Source organism: Pleurodeles waltl, chromosome 6 (assembly GCF_031143425.1).
Source record: "Pleurodeles waltl isolate 20211129_DDA chromosome 6, aPleWal1.hap1.20221129, whole genome shotgun sequence".
NCBI lineage: Eukaryota > Metazoa > Chordata > Amphibia > Caudata > Salamandridae > Pleurodeles > Pleurodeles waltl.
Window position 1 is genome coordinate 44,467,774 of NC_090445.1, and position 18,750 is coordinate 44,486,523.

General features: G+C 44.7%; 1 protein-coding gene across 1 annotated transcript in view; it reads left to right on the forward strand.

Moving 5' to 3' along the window:
* Positions 1–18,750, forward strand: part of LOC138299144 (complement factor B-like) — a 212,219-nt gene that overhangs the window by 114,358 nt on the left and 79,111 nt on the right. The window contains exons 10-12 of the mRNA XM_069237203.1: positions 8,249–8,386; positions 17,219–17,316; positions 18,368–18,488. Of these exons, the coding sequence (XP_069093304.1) occupies positions 8,249–8,386; positions 17,219–17,316; positions 18,368–18,488 (357 nt within the window). The remainder of the gene's footprint in view (positions 1–8,248; positions 8,387–17,218; positions 17,317–18,367; positions 18,489–18,750) is intronic.

The following is an 18,750-nucleotide window of genomic DNA, read 5'->3' on the forward strand; positions in this document are numbered from 1 at the left end:
CCCATTAATTTTAGTAAAAAGGAAAGGTCCAAATTTTGACCCATTCTAGATCTAAAAGTCACAAACAAATGAGTACGGACGGAGAAGTTCAGGATGCTTTTACATCAAATTTACCCACAGATCCAGCAAGGGGATTGGTCATGTTTCATAATTCTTCATAGATGTTACATATATCGGTAGCCAAGATGCACTGCAAATTCCTGAGATTCATGGTCAGCAACAATCACTGCCAGTCCAAATTACTTCCATTTGGCCTCAAATCAGCCTGAGGACACTTACGAAGTGCATGGCTGTTACTGCAGCACATCTCAAGAGGTGCAAGATCTTTGCCTTTCCATATTTAGATGACTAGCTCATAGAGGCATCAATATTTCCAAATAATTGCCTCTACTTTTAATTTCTTAGATCTGCACATCAATCATGAGAAATCATCATATTCTCTGGTCAGTCTCTTCACACTCTAGGAGCGGTTTTTGATAACATAAAAGCAGAAATGTATCTTACGGATGAGAGATTGTTATCTGTATGTAGGAAAGTGCCATTTTTCTGGCATAGTTAACCCCACTGTTTGCCTGATGAAAGCGTGTTTAAACTGTAGTTCACTGGGATCCTGCTAACCAGAACCTCAGTGACTGATCTTTCTCCCCTAAATTTGGTTGCTGGTAACCTTTTTACACCCACAATTGGCATACTGGTGTACCCATGTAAATCCCTAGTATAGGGTATTTAGGTACCCAGAGCATTGGTACACCAGGGATCCCTATGGCTGCAGCATGTGTTGTGCAACCCATGGGAGCCCATGGAAACTGTGTCTGCTGGTCTGCCATTGCATCCTGCGTTAAAGGGTGTATGCACCCTTTCACCACCAAACCTGACCACTGCACTTAGACATTATAAGTCACTCCCCTGGTAGGCCCTTCAGCCCAAGGGCAGGCTGCATGTCTCTAAGTGTGAGGGTACCTCTGCATGAGCAGGGTGCCCCTACAAACCCCTGGACTCTGTATGTGCAGGAAAGCCATCTTAAGGTATGTAGTGGACACTGGTCAACAGGAGTGGTCGAACTACATAATGGCTTCTCCGAACCTAGGCATGTTTGATATCAAACATGTTGGAATAATACAAGTACACCAATTCCAGTGTTAGTTGCATGATTCCAGTGTTAGTCCTAGAGGATCCCTCAGTACTACCTGTGCAGCCTTACGGGGTCTAGCTGCAAGTCCACATTGCTGCTGACCCCCAGACACTGTTCTGCCATCCTGCTGGTGAGCCAGGCCGAAGGAGCAGAACAAAGGATTCCCTGCAAGGGAGAGGGGTGACTACCTCCCCCTGTGTATTAGGTGTTTAAGGGCCTGGATGGGGTGGTCTCTGAGTGCCACCAGACTGCTTTGAAGGGCACATTTGGTGCCCTCCTTGCATAATCCGGTATGCAAAAGTTCAGGAACCCCTGGTTCCCACTCTGGCGCAACACTACACCAAGGACAGGGGAGTGACCACCCCCCTGTCCAGCTCCTCCCCTATTGAGGTGCACAGAGCTCTGCCAGGTGGCCACTTGATTCTGCCATCTTGAAAATAAGATGGGCAGAGGCCCCTGGGAACATCTGACTGGTTAGGCCAGGTAGATGAAGTCTCTGACCCCTCTGATAGGTGGGTCACTGCAGAGAGTGACCAACTCCCTTTTAGGGGTACTTAAGGACTCCCTCATGGGTGGGTCTTCAGATTCATTGAGCAAGACTCTCCAAGGAACTCTCTGCAAGATATCTTCTGCTCCTGGCCTCTGGAACCGCTGCTAGTCTGCGTTAGAACCAAACAAGTCTGCTTCTGGTGGGAAGGCTTCCATTGCAACATTGTTTCCTCGGGTCCAGCAAGAAGTCTGCAACATCCGAAGCTGTGCATCCTCAAGGGTTACAAAGACTATGGCCCTCATTACAACCCTGGCGGTCGGTGGTAAAGCGGCAGTAAGACCGCAAACAGGCCGGCGAAAAAAATATGGAATTATGACGGCCACTTCACCATTCCGACCGCCATGGCGGTGAAGACCGCTGGGCTGGAGATTGCGGTCTCCAGCCCGGCCGTCGTCACTAGACCGCCGACGGTATCAGGACCCTGCATACCGCCATGGATCTCGGGTGGTTGGGAACCGCCATGAGATCCATGGTGGTAGGCACTATCAGTGCCAAGGAATTCTTTCCCTGGCACTGATAGGGGTCTCCCCCATACCCCGCTACCTCCCACGAATCCTCCCCCCACACCCTCCACAACCCCCCTCCCCACCCGACCCCGAACATGCACATACACACACCCCTACACGCACACACCCCCAACATGCACATATACACACCCCTACACGCACACATACACCCGACCCGCACACATTTCCCATACACACAACACCCCCTGCATGCATACACTCACTCACTCACCCCCTCTACACTCTCACACGCACACCCCCATGCACGCACACAACACACAATACCCCCACACCCTCTTCCCTAACGGACGATCAACTTACCTTGTCCGTTGATCCTCCGGGAGGGGACGGGATCCATGGGGGCAGCTCTGCCACCAGCACACCGTCACCAGAACACCGCCACACCGAATCATGGGACATGATTCAGTGGGCGGTCTTCTGTTGACGTGGCGGTGGAGGTTGAGCAACCTCCACTTTCCCGCCGTCCGCCAGTATGGCTGCTGGCGGCTTTCCATACGAAAAAGGACGGCGGGCTGTCAGCGGTCATAATACGTGGCACAGAAGACCGCCACCACTGGCGGTCTTCAGCACTGCGGTACCTCAGCGGTCTTGCGAAAAGACCGCCGAGGTCGTAATGACCCCCTATGTTTGCACCAGGAAGCACAAAGGAATCTTCCTTGGAGTAAAGGACTCACTCCCCTGCAACTGCAGGCACCTCAAGACAACGTTGACTTGCTGGTGGGGTCCTCTGCCCCACGGACATCCAACGACTCTGCAACACAGGTGGTGAGTCTGTGGCCTCCTCTGGGTCCTGCTTGTCTTCTAGCCAACTTGGGAGACTGTGGAATGCTGCTCCTGCCACTGGACTAGAACCCCTGTGCACCTCGACTGTTGCACTTGCCAAGGCTTGTTGACTCTTCCTCCAGGAGATCGTCAGGCTTCAAGAAGCCCCGGCTTCCAGCACTCTGCAGTGTAAGGATCATCCCTTGCCCTGCAACTCCTGCGACGTGAGACTTCTATTTTGTTGAGCTGGTAAGGCCTCCCTGTGTCCAGTACCTGTGGGTCACTGGTTGGGGCTCCATCGACTTCTGTTGGCCTTTCTTTGTGCTGAGGACCACCTCTGGCTCCCCCTCCTGGACCTTGCTGGTCCTCAAAACTTTGCAAACTACTTTGCCACTCCTGTTTGCATTTTCCAGTGCTTGTTGGTGTCCTGGCTGGTCAGTGACCCTTCTGAGGGACAGCTCATAGGTGACTCCTGGGATCTTCTGCAGCTCCTGGACCCTGCAGCTGGACTTCTTCTTCCACTGACTTGCAGGGACTTCACCTTCAGGAGGGTGGGCATTGCCACCTGCACCACCTGGGTACCTCCAAGGGTGCTGGACCCTGTTCCCTTCCTTTGCAGGTCCTCCACATGCGGAATCCGTCCCTGGTTTCCACTGGCTGGTCCACGGGTCGTAACCGCAGCTAGACAATACGAGGCATCCACAGACTTCAGAGAGAGTCCCTTCTCCCCTCTGCATCCAGGTCCCTGGGAAAGGTACTTCTGTCTTCTGGGTATCCTCGGGTGGGGGCACTCTCCATCCATCTTCTTCCCTGCTGGTGTCCTCTGGGTCCATTGGGAAAAGTCCTGAATTCCCCAAACTTCAATCACTACTCTTTGGGTCTATAGGACAATTGGGTGGGTAACTACCTTGCACCTGGTTGCTGGGGACACTTACTGTACTTACTCTTGTGTTTCTAACTGCCCCAGCCCCTAGCTAACTACCACAGTTACCTTGTTGGTGGTCACTATTTCACATTCCACATTTTTAGTGTATGGTTTGGCCCTCCCCTAGAGCCCTGTGTATTTTTATGCTATTCCTGATGGCTATTTTGTGTATATATTGTGTGTAGATATCTCCAAAGGGAGATATACCAATGCTAGCTTAGTAGTAGTGCTGTAATAAAGTATATTTTATTTTTGCCACACTTGTGTGATTCTTTCTTGTGAGTGAGTTACACTCTGCCTACTGTGGTATTGCAAGTGCTTTACATTCCTCCTGGATAAGCTTGAGCTGCTCGCCTCAGCTACCTCTAGAGAGCTATCTGGACACCTATCACTATCACTAAGGGTTGTCTAGACTCAGTCTAGGGTGCCACACCATACATATGAAAATGCTGCAATCTGTTAAAAACCACCCATCTGACTGTGAAGCAGGTGCCATCTCTACTAGGCTCCATGGCATCTTGAGCTGTTTTGGTTCCACACACCTACATATGATGCCATTACAGGAATGTCTGAAGAGCCAGTGGAATCAGTTCTCAAACAACTGGGAGGACAAGATCGCTCTTTGCTTTAATGCAGCACACCACTCCATCAAATGATGGAGGCAAGCTTTCTGTCTGTTACACAGCCCTAATATCTAACACTGGAGTTTTCTCACTGTCACACAGTTGCTACCTCTAACACCAGAGTGCTCTGACATGGATTTTCTTCCAACGGATACAACCTAGGCGGTAGTGATCAGTGCCTCCCTTAAGGGTTAGGGTGCCTATGTTCAGGGAACATGGTCTTCAGAAGCAATCAGATACCATAACCATCTGCTGGAGCAGAGGGTTGTTCACCTGGCTGTGAAGTGTTTACTTTCCTCCTTCAGGATGGACACCCTCACAACATAACAATTATGTCCTATTTGAGCAAGCAGGGAGGAATGAGGTCAAGATCCTTGTCACTGAAATGGAATTGGTTAACAGCCAGAGGCTATTCACTACAGCCCATCTCCTAGGAGTGCAGAACTCCCCAAGCAGATCGATTCACGGAAACCACAAGTGGGTCCTCAATTACACTGTAAGAGAAGCTAAACGTCTATTTACTCCTTCAAATGAAAGAGAGTTTTTATTTGGTGTTCTGACAACTTTGATTCAACCACCTTCCAAGAAGAAGCTTTACTTATATATTTACTTCATTTGGTCAGATCTGACTTATGATTCATTTGGCAGCTATTACTGCCTATAGAAAATGTCATTCACAAACCTCAGTGGTTAAGGACTTCCTAGAAGTCATTAAAAACGTTTTTCCTCCAATACGTAGAACATCTCCTCCCTGGGAATCGAACACTGTTCTGTCACAACATATCATTCACCTTTGAACCAATCCATAAAGCCTCCTTACAACACCTACCCTATAAAGCCGCATTCCTTGTGTCAATTACATAAGCACCCAGGGTTAGTGAGAAACAGGGTTTATGTTCCCATGCACCTTATATAGTTTTTCATAGCAACAGGGTAGTCATGAGGGCTCATCCAAAATGTTTACCTAAGGTGGTTCGGATTTTTACGTGAACTAAACCATTACATTACCAACGTTCTTTCAGAACCTCCACCAGAAAAGTCTCCCCACACACTGGATGTGAGAAGAGTTAAGAAATTCTACCCTGAAAAGCTAAAAATATTCATGAGTATAAACAGTTGTTTATAAATGGTGATCCTTTACATCCATGCTTAGCCACAACAAAACACCTGGTCAGAAGGATAGTTTTTTCCATTCTCTTATGCTATCAGACGGTAAACAAAACCTTAACCGGTACAGCAACAGACCACTCTGTCAGAGGTACATCTGCTAGGCAGCCACATGGTGCTCTGTTCATTCTTTTGCTAGACATTCTTGTCTATGATTCAGATCCTAGGACAACTTCCAAAGCAGGACAGCCCTGTTTGAGGAATCTCCTTGTTTAGTTGCCTCTGTAAATCACCTCTCTTCTCTTTCATTGGCTTTTTGAGGGATGGGCTTGTTAGTCTATTTGGTACTTAGGATTATCAATGACGTTTCCCTGAAAGAGAAAGAAAGGTTTCTCCATTGAAATCATAAGCACTGAATAGTCCTGCACATGTGCTGAATCAAGGAGCACTTCTTTCAGATATATCTTACTTTGTGTTTAGTTTCCACCTTAGTCAGGAATGCCAAATTCTCACATATGACATTTAATATTTTTGCAGTTTATGAAGCAGGCAATGTTTGCCAGTTACTTGAATTTACTTTTAAAAAGCCCAAATTAACATTGGAAAATAAAAAATGCTATAAAAAAGGTCACATATTCTTAACACCTCAGTCACAAACCTTTTTTTACGGAAATTGAGTTGAAGAGATTAGGATAATGTAGACATATAAACGTTGATCCACAGAGAAACACACATGGGGGATAGGAGGAGGAAAAGAAAAATGAGAAAACAGTGACGAAAGGGGGAAAGCAGGGGTGAAAAGGGAACTGCAAGAGTGTGATAAAGAGGCAGGAGGTGTCTGGTGGTGGATTAAAGGGGTATGAAGTGAAATCAAGACTATGCAGCGCTGGAATTCAGAACCCCAATCTTCAACAGTACAGCTTCTGAAAAAAAAGTTTGTCCCCGATACATGTTCATTTACAAATTAAGCAGTGGCTGTGCATGCCCTATGCAGTGTCGCATTTCTCAATATAGGACACTGCTGGGGCAATGAAATTCATAGCATCTTTAAAACTACACTGGTAGAGCACTCCTCGTCTTCTATATGTCAGCGTTATTTCTGCAACAATTGGTTTATCACCAATTTTTAACCATGAACCTTGGTTCACTTGGTAGGATAATTTGCATTGCCTGCCAATCTGAAAAGGGGCTCTGGTAGGAAAATATCCAGGAGCATAAAAACTGTGCAGGAGGTGTAGTGGCACTAGTGCTGAGGGGTGTGAAAGACCCAGTGAATCCCAGTTACAGCTGCTATGTGCTACCCAGCTAGTGGGTAAGCAGAAGACTATCTTCCTTGCTGGTGTTTGGGTTAGTGGCACCTTTGCTACACAGGGAAACATTGGTTTCTGGTGCATTGTGCTTTGGGTAGCATTGTGCTCCGGATGCATACTACTCTGGAGCAGTTTATGGGGCTGCTGTAAGTAGTTCCCCAAGCTTGGAAAATTATTCCATTAATAATGGAGGACGGAGGAGCGATTCATTATAGTTTCATGGGTCATGTGCTTTTTTGTACACCCATGAGCTCCACCAATAGTCTTGGGAAGGCTATGCAGTGGTTGTAATTGCTTGGGTTAGTTAGTCCAGTCTCTGCTACAATGATCTAGCACTTTTAGTACTGGGAGGATCACTCCTGTATATCTTCTCGGCTCTGTTGGTGGTTACTGGCATGCATATATTAGAGGTAGATAATTATGTCCAACCAATTTCAAAAGCAAGTAGCAGTTTGCTCTGTTTTAATATGCCAGTCAAGGGACACTAATCTTGAGAAGCTACTAACTATCTTTGTCCCTCCGAACTAGGAAAAGTGAGGGTTGCTTATGATTTCAATTAAGGTTTCTCTGAAGGAGAACTAGAATTAAAAGTAAGATACCATTCTCTCTCCTTTAGGAGATCTTCATTGGCAATCATAAGCACTAAATTGACTCGCAAATCCATCCTTAAAAAAACACAATGGAAGAGGAGAGATCCTTCCATATCCTGGACTAAGGCTTGGTTGCTCAAGCCCAGCCCGAAGAAGACCAATTGCTGAAAGGAAAGGTCCTTCCCAACACATACGCGGAGGGCATCGTTGATATCATGATGATTTACAAAGACAGTACTGATGACTCCCACTCATATTTATATGTTTTCTCCTATTTTTTTGTAAATGTCTGTGATTCCTCTTTCTGTGTATGTGTTTCTCCTGTGTTTGTCCATAGGTCTACTGTCACTCTTTCTTTTTGCTTGGTTCCATTCTTTGTTTATATGGTAATCTCTCTTCTTTCTCTGTATTTGTCTCTTTTCTTTGTCTATATGTTTTTCTCTTTTTTGTGTGTATAGCTGTCTCCTCTTTCTCTATGTATTTCTACCCCTTTTATCTATAGGCCTATCTTCTATTTTTCTCATTGTCTCTCTTCTTTGTATGTTTGTCTCCCCTCTTTGTCTTTGTGAGTGCCTCTCTCTTTCTGTTTCCTGGTCTCCCCTCTTTCTGTCTCTCACTCCCATTTGTATGTATGCCAGTTTTTCCTTCTTGCCATGCATGTATACATCTGTCAAACAAAACTCAAAAACATCACCTAAATACCTGAACTGTGTTTACCCTAGATGTGTATGTGTTTGGCCTCGGTGATGATGTAAGTGATGAAGAGATCAACGGGCTAGCTTCCAAAAAGCCGAACGAGGTTCACATCTTCAAACTGATGGACATAGAAGATCTCCAGAAGACCTTTAACACCATGATAGGTGAGCCTTTAATGGTGCTTCATAGATACATAGATAGGTGAATAATGAGAAGGGTACTCAAATAGATTGACTGAGCTATGGGACAGGCATTGCTGGCCTTTCAGCAATACAAAGAACACTACCCCCTTTGGAATTTGAAAGGCAGGACAGATGCAACATCCTGTGATGTCACTTTATCTGTTTCATTAAAGAGACAGGAATTTGTTCCTTTTTTAGGTAATACTAAATGGTGCATTTGAGATCTGACAGACATAGACGTAAATTGCTTTAAGCGTACCTAATAAGGCAGTTAAAAAATTGTAAATATTAAAACAACTTCACATCATGTCTCCTGTATTCACTTTAAAACATCTACACAGGTATCAAGAACTGAGTAAAGTGATTGAGCAGAAATTAAGGTATTCATGTGGATGCAGCGTACAACTGCAGACATGACCTTGGTTCCACCAGACACTGCTCCTGCAGAGTATATCATTAGTGTCAGGAATTCTGACGCTATTGCCCCCTACCCTGCCCCATGGTGTGCCGTATTTTAAATACTGTGCACACATGGTGGTGGTAGCGGGGCACAAAGGAGTGCAAGGAAAGTGGCGTTGCACTGGGTGCAGCTCCACTTTTCTTAAATCAGCCCCTTAACTTTCAGATAGTTGTTGATACCCATGAAAGGTCCCATACAAGAATTCAGAGCAATTCTGTAAGGAAGACCAGCAAACAAATAGATCAAAAACAAGAGATTTAGAATGCTGGCATGGCGTTTCTCAGGTTCAGCGTTGGAAAGAACCATTTTCAATATAAGGTTGCTCTCTAAGTGCGTGGTAGTAGCAGTTCATCTTCAATGGAAAAGACTTTACATTTATCCAAATGTGGTCGGCTGATTGATTGCAGCACAGTCTGCACATCAGACACAAATTAACTTCAACACAATAGCCAAAATATTACATCAGCTGCTTGTGAGCAACTCTAAATACTCAAAAGGGAGAAGTATGTCCTGCAGAGAAGAGAGTATCTAGCATCTTTATTAAAATGTCACCAGTTACCACTCAAACCATTTCTTACACCTTGTCAGATCTCTTCCCTTTTGGGGTCCATGTGTTTACTTATATGGAGTCACATATTGCAATAATGCCCGTCTCTCCATGAGACCACTACAACAGTGGCTAGAGGATCAGTGGTCCCAATGGAAAGATGACTGGGAGGACAGGCTGTCATTCTGTACAAGCGACAATCACTAAAATGGTGGTGTTATAAAATGAATCTCCCAAAAGGCATTCCCTTCCATGAGGCCTTTCCAAACTAAATGATTGTCACAGATGCTTCTCTCACAGTTTGGGAAGAACATTTTCAAGATGTAACTATTCAAGGGCTGTGGTCAGGGAAACTAAATAAATGTACTAGAAATGAAAGCAGTTCATCTAGCCCCTAGAACCTCCCTACTATCATTGAAAATGAACAGAATTTTAGTCAAAACAGGCAATAAAATAACAGTGGATTACCTAAAAAAACAAGGCAGAACCAGGGCCCAAGTTGTATCGCTATAATCCCAATCGATTTGGCATTGGTTACTAGCAAGAGGGTTGCCGATCAAAGCAATTCACCTACCAGGATTACAGAATCATCAAGCCGATTTTCTTGACAGGTACTTTCAAGAAAGTCACAAACTTAAACCACAAGAAGAAATCTCATTTGATTGTCTCCAAGACTATGACTTCCAAGATACAGACCTCTTTGCGTTAAAAACAAGCTCAAAATCCTTATGTTATGCTTCAAGGGCATGGAACAAAAATGTCTGAATTGGTCAGAAAACGTTTTTCATGCTGTTCCTGTGATTCCGTTATTTACACTGAGACACTCTAGCGCGTCAATGACCTCAGTAGGCCAAAATAGCCAAGACGATGGTGGTACCCAGAGCTTCTTCACCCATCTGTCAAGCCCTACAAGAAGATGATGTGCTACAAAACCTGCTCTCCAGAATGCATGGACGGATTCTCCTCCCCAGCGGACACTCATTGAACTTGGGCGCATGGCTCCCGACTCATATAATGCGGTGTGAAGTCTCAAGTCCGCAAAGAAAGGATACAGATAATCCTTTATTAGGCAGCACAGTACCAACTGGCCAAACGCTAGCCAGTCCGAAGGAAAACTGACTCCTCTATCCACATTCCAGTACTGGCACAGCAACAGCAGCAGGGGAGTGCATTTGAACATAAATAGGAAATAAAAAAAAACAGCCTTATAACATATAATATATAACATGTGCCCATTTGACTTTACTACCAGATTATGTAACCATTCTTTGGGAGGCCAAACTTTCATCCATCGGAGCATCATATGAATTCAAATGGAAAAGATCTGTTTTATGGTGCTTAAACAATGGCCATGATCCCTTTATTTGTCAAGAATAAGTTTTAGTACCTTATTTGCTTCTGCAGGTCAAGTGTAAGCTACAGTATTCTTCAATTAAAGTTCATATTGTTACGATTACAGCTTATAGAAAAGGACATTCCCAAAAATCATTCTTTACCATTTGGGTACTAAGGACTGCTTTTAAGATTGAAGACGACTTTTCATGCAGTCAATTTTTAAATATCTCATTATTGGTTTTTAGACAACTGGGTTGAGAGTGGCCACCCTACCGCAACAAGTACAGCTTTAACTTGAGGCTTATTACATAGTTTGATACAGAACGAATCACTCAGGGCACCAATCTAACTGTGAAGAACCGATTAATAGAGAAAAAAAAACATTTTGGAGCATCCCAATACCTAATGTCAGCAATGTAGCTCAGCTGCCACCCCGGCCCATCTTGCATCTCAACCTGCTCCTCTCCCTCAGGACAAGTCATCCATGGCTTATCTCCAGGATCCCCACACATTATCAAATTTCCTAGGATATCCATGTGCTTTGTATACCATATTTTGTAGGGCATGCACCAATCTATGTTGGCCTCTCAGCTTCTCTGTTTCGGGATCTCGTTGCTCCCCCACATTCTGATGATGTCTCTTTTTGCTACCAGTAGAACTGTATTTCAAAAGACCAAGGCATATCTGTCAAGGGACTGGTCACTCCACATGTCCAAAGCTATCAGCTGGGTGGTCAGTTCGATTGTACTCAAAGACCTTCGAGAGCCTGTTCCCTATTCCCACCCAGTATTTCCAGAGGAATGGACATTCCCACATAGTGTGGAGTAGTGTTCCCATCTGTCAGCAGCTTGGTGCGCAGCCGTCTGATTCGGTCTTATCCTTTCAGACAAGTCTTGTTTGGGTATGTTATGCCCTGTGGAGCAGCTTCAATTGAAGAAACTGAAAATCGTCCCGAATGGCTGCTTCTTGGTGGTATCTCCAGGCCATGCCCCAGTCGTCATCCTCTAGTATTCCCAACTTTCCCTCCCACTTCTCCCTCAGGGGAACACTCTTCCCACCCACCTGCGTTAGACTATGGACCTCCTTACCTTCAGGAGACATCTCAAGACATGGCTGTTCGAGCAGTAGCAGCACCCCCGCGCCTTGAGACCCCCACGGGTGAGTAGTGCACTTTACAAATTCCCTGATTGATTGATTGATTGATTTGATTCAATGGAGGAATACTATTTTGTAGTAGGGTCGAGAATAGGCGGGGCACCGCATCTCAAGTGAGAAGGGCCCCCATCACTCTGTAGTCTCAGGGGGATTCATCTGGGGCCTCTATCAGAGCCTCCACATGTGGGCAAAGGAAGTGGTTCAGACACTGGTATCTGAGGTATTGTCCTCAGAAGAGTGTGTGTTGGACCTGAAGCTCCTATCCCCTCCATATGTCCCATACCTTGGAGATCCCTATCATGTCCCTTTTTGCATAGCTATTCATCGCCCATAGTGAGTTTATCGGAGGCCCACAAGGGGGTTCCACTGTCAGTTTACTCTTCCAACCCAGGGTGCTGATGGCCTTATAGCTTGTCTCAACCACCACTTGCTAGGTGCTGGTAGGGTGGGTAGTCTCCTATTATAGTAAAAATGCAGGGCATCACCCTCCAGATCCATTGCTCTCCTGTAAGTTATCATCGATAGCTCCTGTTGGAATCGAGAGGCCCAGTCTTTGGTTGTCTGAAGTTGGGTGGCCCAATAATATAATTGGAGATCAGGGAGAGCAATCCCCTTTTAAGTGGTTTACTCATAAGGTATGCCCACACAATTCTTGGAGATCCACACCCCACCCACCCCCCAGACTGTTCAGAATTTTTGTCCAGGTTTTTCGCCAGGAATATATCATGATCTTTTATTATGAATATACTCTGGTACTTGAACCCCTGGGTTTGCCATGCTAATGATCACCCTCAGTTTCCGAGATAGCGGAAATGCAATAGACTTATACCAATTAATGCGTAGGCCTGAATGGGAGCCAAACACTTCCAAGATTTCCAGCACCCTTAGGACCAAGGGATCCGGGTCAGCCAGTTAAAGCAGGAGATCATCCGCTTATAGGGATTTGCCATCCTCCCAATCAGGGTCCCACCATGACCCATGCAGTAGCGCATCTGTTTGCAACCAGCATGCCAGCGGTTTGATCGCCAGCGCCAACAACAGGGGGCACCCTAGTCTAGTGCCTCTGCCTAGAAGAAACTCCCTGGAAAAAGCTCCATTCACTTAGTCCCTGGCCAATGGGTCTTGGTATAGGAGCCTCGTCCATGACAAGAACCTCCCTCAAGCCCCATTTTCTGGAGAATGGCCATGAGATATGGCCAATCCACAGAGTCAAATGCCTTCTCGGCATCCAGGGAGAGGAGCATTGGCTCAGCAATTCAATCACAGCGCGCTAGGCAGCCCAGCAGCCTGTGAATATTATGTCTAGTGGCCCAACATGGCATGAATTCTGGCTGACCGGGGACCACCAATTTGTCCATCACCTTTAAGAGGTGATTAGCCCGGGCTTTCACTAGTATTTTTGATTCAGGAGGGGTAACAGTGATTAGCAGTCCCTACTTGCTCCAATCAGATATGATGTAGAACATTATACACAAATTTTGAAAACCACAGCGTCAAGCCTCAGGGCTTTCCTCAGCCGCTGTGAGCAGTCATGTTTGTTTCTCTTGATCTTGATCAGAGGGAACATTTTGCTGTCTTTGGCTGAGTAAAGATAGGCATCTCGCCAACTCTGAACAATCTATTTTTTCTGCAATTCTCCATTTCAGTGTTTCACAACTCATGTCAAGGAAAATTATGATTTTATTATTTAGAGACGTCTTGAAAGCCTATGACTGCTTGTGCTTGGGCAGGGCTCCAGCAGTATGGTGGTCAAAGCCTCGAGCAGGACATCAGTGAACACCTACATCCATAAACTGTGCACTGCCCTCCCCAGACACTCTGGTTGAAGAAAGTGACAAATCAGTGTTCTAACAACCTCCACTTTTGAGATTGGTGAGAGCACCTGGATCCTTTGCCTAGATGCTCTAGTAGTGTTCTCCAGGAGTTTCACTTCCTTTTCAAGCGGCTTGATAGATTTGACAGCACAACTCTGAAAAGCAAAATGGATTTTTTAAGCAGATCTTTTTTGCCTAGACTCTTTTCATAGCTTCGTCACTCTGTGGTTTAGTTTGGAGACTTGTCTCTTCCATAGTGCCTTCAAGTGGTACAGCTTTTCTGTGTCTTTTCAGGGGTTTGACCATCTCATCATTATGATACAAAGGAGACTCTCCCTAGACAAAACTTGCCAGGCATGGCCCTCAGTATCCAAATATAGCACTACAGTGTTGTAAGGGAATAAAGTATGGAGTATACTAGTTTCTCTTGTGGCTCCTCTCGTTAACTTTCTTTGAACTGCATCATAATAGGGAATGTGCACAAAATTTAAATTAAAGGCACCACTCATTTCTGATTCATTGGAGGTGGAGTTGGCACCCTGAACATTTACTCTGCTTCTGATAGACAGACTTTGGTCATACGTTATGTCTTAGCCAGGCCAATATCCTGATGTGGCATCAGCTCCTTTTCCCAAAGCTGCTACCTCAGCAACCTTCAAAACCCCTCTAACAGTGAGATGAGAAAGACCTTCTACAGCTCCTGTATGTCATTGAATGTTCTCATTATGAGCAACGCAAACTCCTCCAGACACTCTTGTGAAATATGTCTCCCTAAAATATCTTGGTGCTGGGCCACTTGTGTCCCGTAGCCCCTTTCTCTTGCAGCATTAGCACAATTAGATGCCATCTTGAGGCTAGGGCTTGAGCACATGGTGGATCCAGGACTCCTCAACGTGGTATTGCTGGACTCATCAACCTGCTCATAAAAGAAGGTCATGTGGGATCTGCAGTCAATATTTTTGCAGCTTGATACTAAAACCTCAAATTTGTTTTAATAGGATTTTATTTTAGAGTGGAAGTTATGATTTTTGTTTTATATTTTACACAGCACATCATTTTAGCATGGGGTATTATGGTAAAAGTAAAAGTAAATTGTCTGTTCACAGATTGCAGGCCTTCCAAAAACCATCTCATAATTTCTATTTGCATTGGATTTGACCGTAACAGATGATGAACAGCACAGAAATTATCTGACATGGTTCGCTCTTTGGAGGAATCATAGAAATATGGGCTTTCTAAAGGATTCCGAAACAAAACTTGAACATTTAATGGGCTGTTCCTTATTATCCAGTTTTTTGAGTAATCAGGTGAAACATGGGGGACTGCTCCAATACTTCATAAGAACATTTGAATTTCAAGGAAAGAGGTCACTTCCAGTGTGAAAGCATTATACACCGCACAGTATTAGCACACAATTGGGCAAAATCAAGAATTGTATGGAGCCCTAGAGTGAATGATTTTTGTATATAGAAAGATCTGTGAGAGGACAGTACAAAGGTTTATAATGAGAGAGCAGATATAGTCCATAGTAAGATCTAGGGCTTCATTCAGGTCAAGGCGGTAACAGGTCATCCATCTAAAAATAGCAAATATCCAATCAGCTCAGCCATTGCATCCCCCAATCTCCTTTAGAGGTTGGGCAATGCTGGTTCTCCCAGTTGTCCCAGGGAGGCCTCTCTGTGTGTCTAGTGGTAGTTTATATGGTTGCTGCTGTGTTAGATGTTTTTCCCCAGTCCAGGTCCACCATGCACACCATGTGCATCATGGTTGTCCTAGACAGGAAAACGTAAACAAAATGTACCCCGGATACTTGGAGAAATGTCATGCTCATCATGGACATTGATCTTTCATTTTCTGAAAAATACCCCTGTTTTGGGAATTTAGCTTCAGAAAAGAAAAAATCCTGTCTGGTCCACCGTAGCACACTGAACTGCATCTGATCGACACTGTTTTCATCAAAGCAACTGCTAGCTAGGGAGCAAGAACGGCTTCGAAGGTAGGAGCTCCTTTGGTGAAAAAAGATGCTGAGCCATTGACAAACCTTTGGTGGACCACTATACTATAAGTTCATAGTGTGTTAAGGAAAGTGTCAGCAAATGTGTTGAGAGAAAGCAGTGGGCCATAAAAGGAGAATTCTTAGTCGTATGCAGTTGGACAGGCAGTGCACAAGACTTCTTCAGTATCTTTAAATATAGGCTATGTGGGGAATTGTGTCCCTGTAGCTCAGAACAGGTGGTCATTCAGCTGGCCCTTGGTGTCACTCAGCTTGTGTTCAGAGAGCAGATCGAGTCTTCCTTCTCAGACAGCAGGTCAGGCTTCAAGCAGCAGGGCAGTCCTCTGGCAGCAGAGCAGTCTTTCTTCTGTAATATCCCAAGGTCCAGGAGTGTACTGAAGAGTGGGATTGAGGGTCCTATATTGATACCCGGTGCCCTCTTTAAAGTGGAAGAAGCTGCTGGAGTTTTCTTCTTGCAGAGGTGTCTGGAATTTCCTGCCTCACTGCCCTGGTCCCAGTCCGTATGCGGGCACAATAGACTAATGTTCTTTGTGTGTGAGCTGGGTCAGGACCTTTGAAATGCAAGGGTAGTAGGTACACCTCCAACCCCCATCCCATCAAGCTACGATGGCCCGTCCTGCAAACATACAGCTCCTCTATTGTGATGCTGTCTGGGAAGAATACACAAACGCCAAGTGCCAACTACAGCTAGTCACTTTACCCAGGATACAGGCTGCAAGCATCAAATTGTTAGGACAAGAAAGTGCCAACTTTCTAAAAGTGGTATTTTCAGAATTTTTGCTTAAAATCTAACTTTACCATTTAAGGGGGGTTCAAATTATAATTCCTCAGACACCAAACATGACATTCCTACCTGCTCCCAAACAAAAGTTAGCACTTATTACATGTAATAAGGTAACCCAGTGTTATCCTATGTGAGAGGTAGGCCTTGCAATATAAAAAAAAAAAATTGAGAGTTTTTCAATACCAGGACATGTAAAATGTAAAAGTACATGTAAAACCTTTAAATACAATACATCCTGCCTATAAGCTGTTTAGGCCCCCGTAGAGGGGATTTTTGTGTATTAAAATGGAAGGTTTAGGCCAGGAAAAAGGTTTATTGTGCCAGACAGAAATGGCAGTTTAAAACTGCCCACATGGGCTGCAATGGCAGATCTGAGACCTGTTTGAAGGGCTACACAAGTACGTGGCACAAGAAGTGCTGCAATCCATCAGTAGCATGTAATTTACTGGCCCCGTGTACATGTAGTACCATTTGACTAGGGACTTATATGTAAATTAAATGTGCCAATTGTGTGTAAGGCATTTTCACCATGTTTAGAGAGCACGCACACTTTACTGCTAGTTAGCAGGGGTAAAGTTTGCAGTCCTAAGGTCAACAACAACAAATTCGGCAAAACAGTAGCAGTGAAGGTAAAAAGTTGAGAGAGAGGTCCAGGTCTAACAACCTCCATTTTAATACCATTTTCCTTTTTTTACCCATATACAGAGGACAGTTCTGTCATGGACATGTGTGGGATGGCAAAGCAGTATAATGAGGCGCCACATGTGGAAAAGAATCCCTGGCTTGCCACCATCTCTGTCACTGTGAGTCTGGAGAGCTATATGCTGGGTGCTATATGTGGGTACAATATATATTAAAAGAGCCAATTGGGCAATTTATAGACATGCTGCTACACCAACAGGATAATTCTCCATTTTTGTGGATCTACTTTCCCTTAACAGTGTGAAGGCATTTACTGATTGGCCACAGTTATAATCTGCACACTACCATAAAATGTCTCTTGGTATTGATTGAGGGCTTGTACAAATTACCTACCCTCATTGCTAATGTCTGTAATTATCAATCACATAAGACTGGTACAATGGAATAATGAGGTATGGTACTATTTTGATGCAATAAAGAACCCATTAGGATGAACATTTTCTCTGACGCAGTTGAGGTTTAATATAATTTGGACTCAAAACTCCCTTCTGTGTAAACTTGGTGAGGGTTTTAGCAGTCTAGCCTACCACCTTTCTGGTGTACACTCCTTTTCTCCTCTACCTTCATGTACGTGATGGTACAGTCCCATCATCTCACTCTGGTAGGCAACGTCCTTCCAGCAAATTAGAGGCTATCTTTCCCAGTCATTTCAATTTCTGAATGAATTCCACTACCATGTGTGAATGACCTCTCCTCAGTACATAAATTAATTGAGATTACCTGAGACTGCCTGTGCTACTTGGATTCCCAGATTCTTTCAAGGAGCTTTCAGACACCTTTCAATCCTACCTGCTGCCAGTCTGGACACAACAACAAGTTGTCATAATATGACAGGAACTTATTGAGTTTCTGGTAATTTATCTGTGATCCCATGGTGATGGGGTTTACGTCTGTGCTCAGCATTTTGCTGTTATGAGGAGTGACTCAACCAGCTCAGACAATGAGTACAGGATCTCCGAACCCACTTCATGCTGGGTTTGAGCAGAGCTCTGGGTAGCTCTTTAATGGAAACGTTATCCATAATCAGGTTCTTACAAAAATAATGAAGGTCTGATACTTTGCATAGGTTTTATGGTGGTCATGAAAAGGGGGATAGTGGGAATCAGTACTTCCAGTGCCTTTGTTACTGACACTTCCTCTCTTCTTCACAAGCGATCAAGCGGTTTGGAGAAATGCAAGGCGGCCGTGATAACCCCTCATTTTGTTCTGACGGCAGCGCACTGCTTCAATATCGACGATGAGGCGCATCAAATCAAGGTGCTGACAAATGATGGTAAGTAAGGAGGCTTAAATGTGTGCTATCTTGTTGTATTCATGTAGATGGATTTTTATAGTGTGAATGTAGTTACAGAACAATAGGCCACTGTGCAGTTGAGGGGCGATATTGTAGTTATGAAGAGAGCAAGATGGGGGGGAAGAAATGAGGCAAAAGGACTGGACTCAAGATGTGACAGGTCCTGTGTGATGGTAACTCTGCCTTTTAAAGTGCTTTTTATTTTTAATTTGTCTGACTTCATTTGTTCCTAATAGTATGG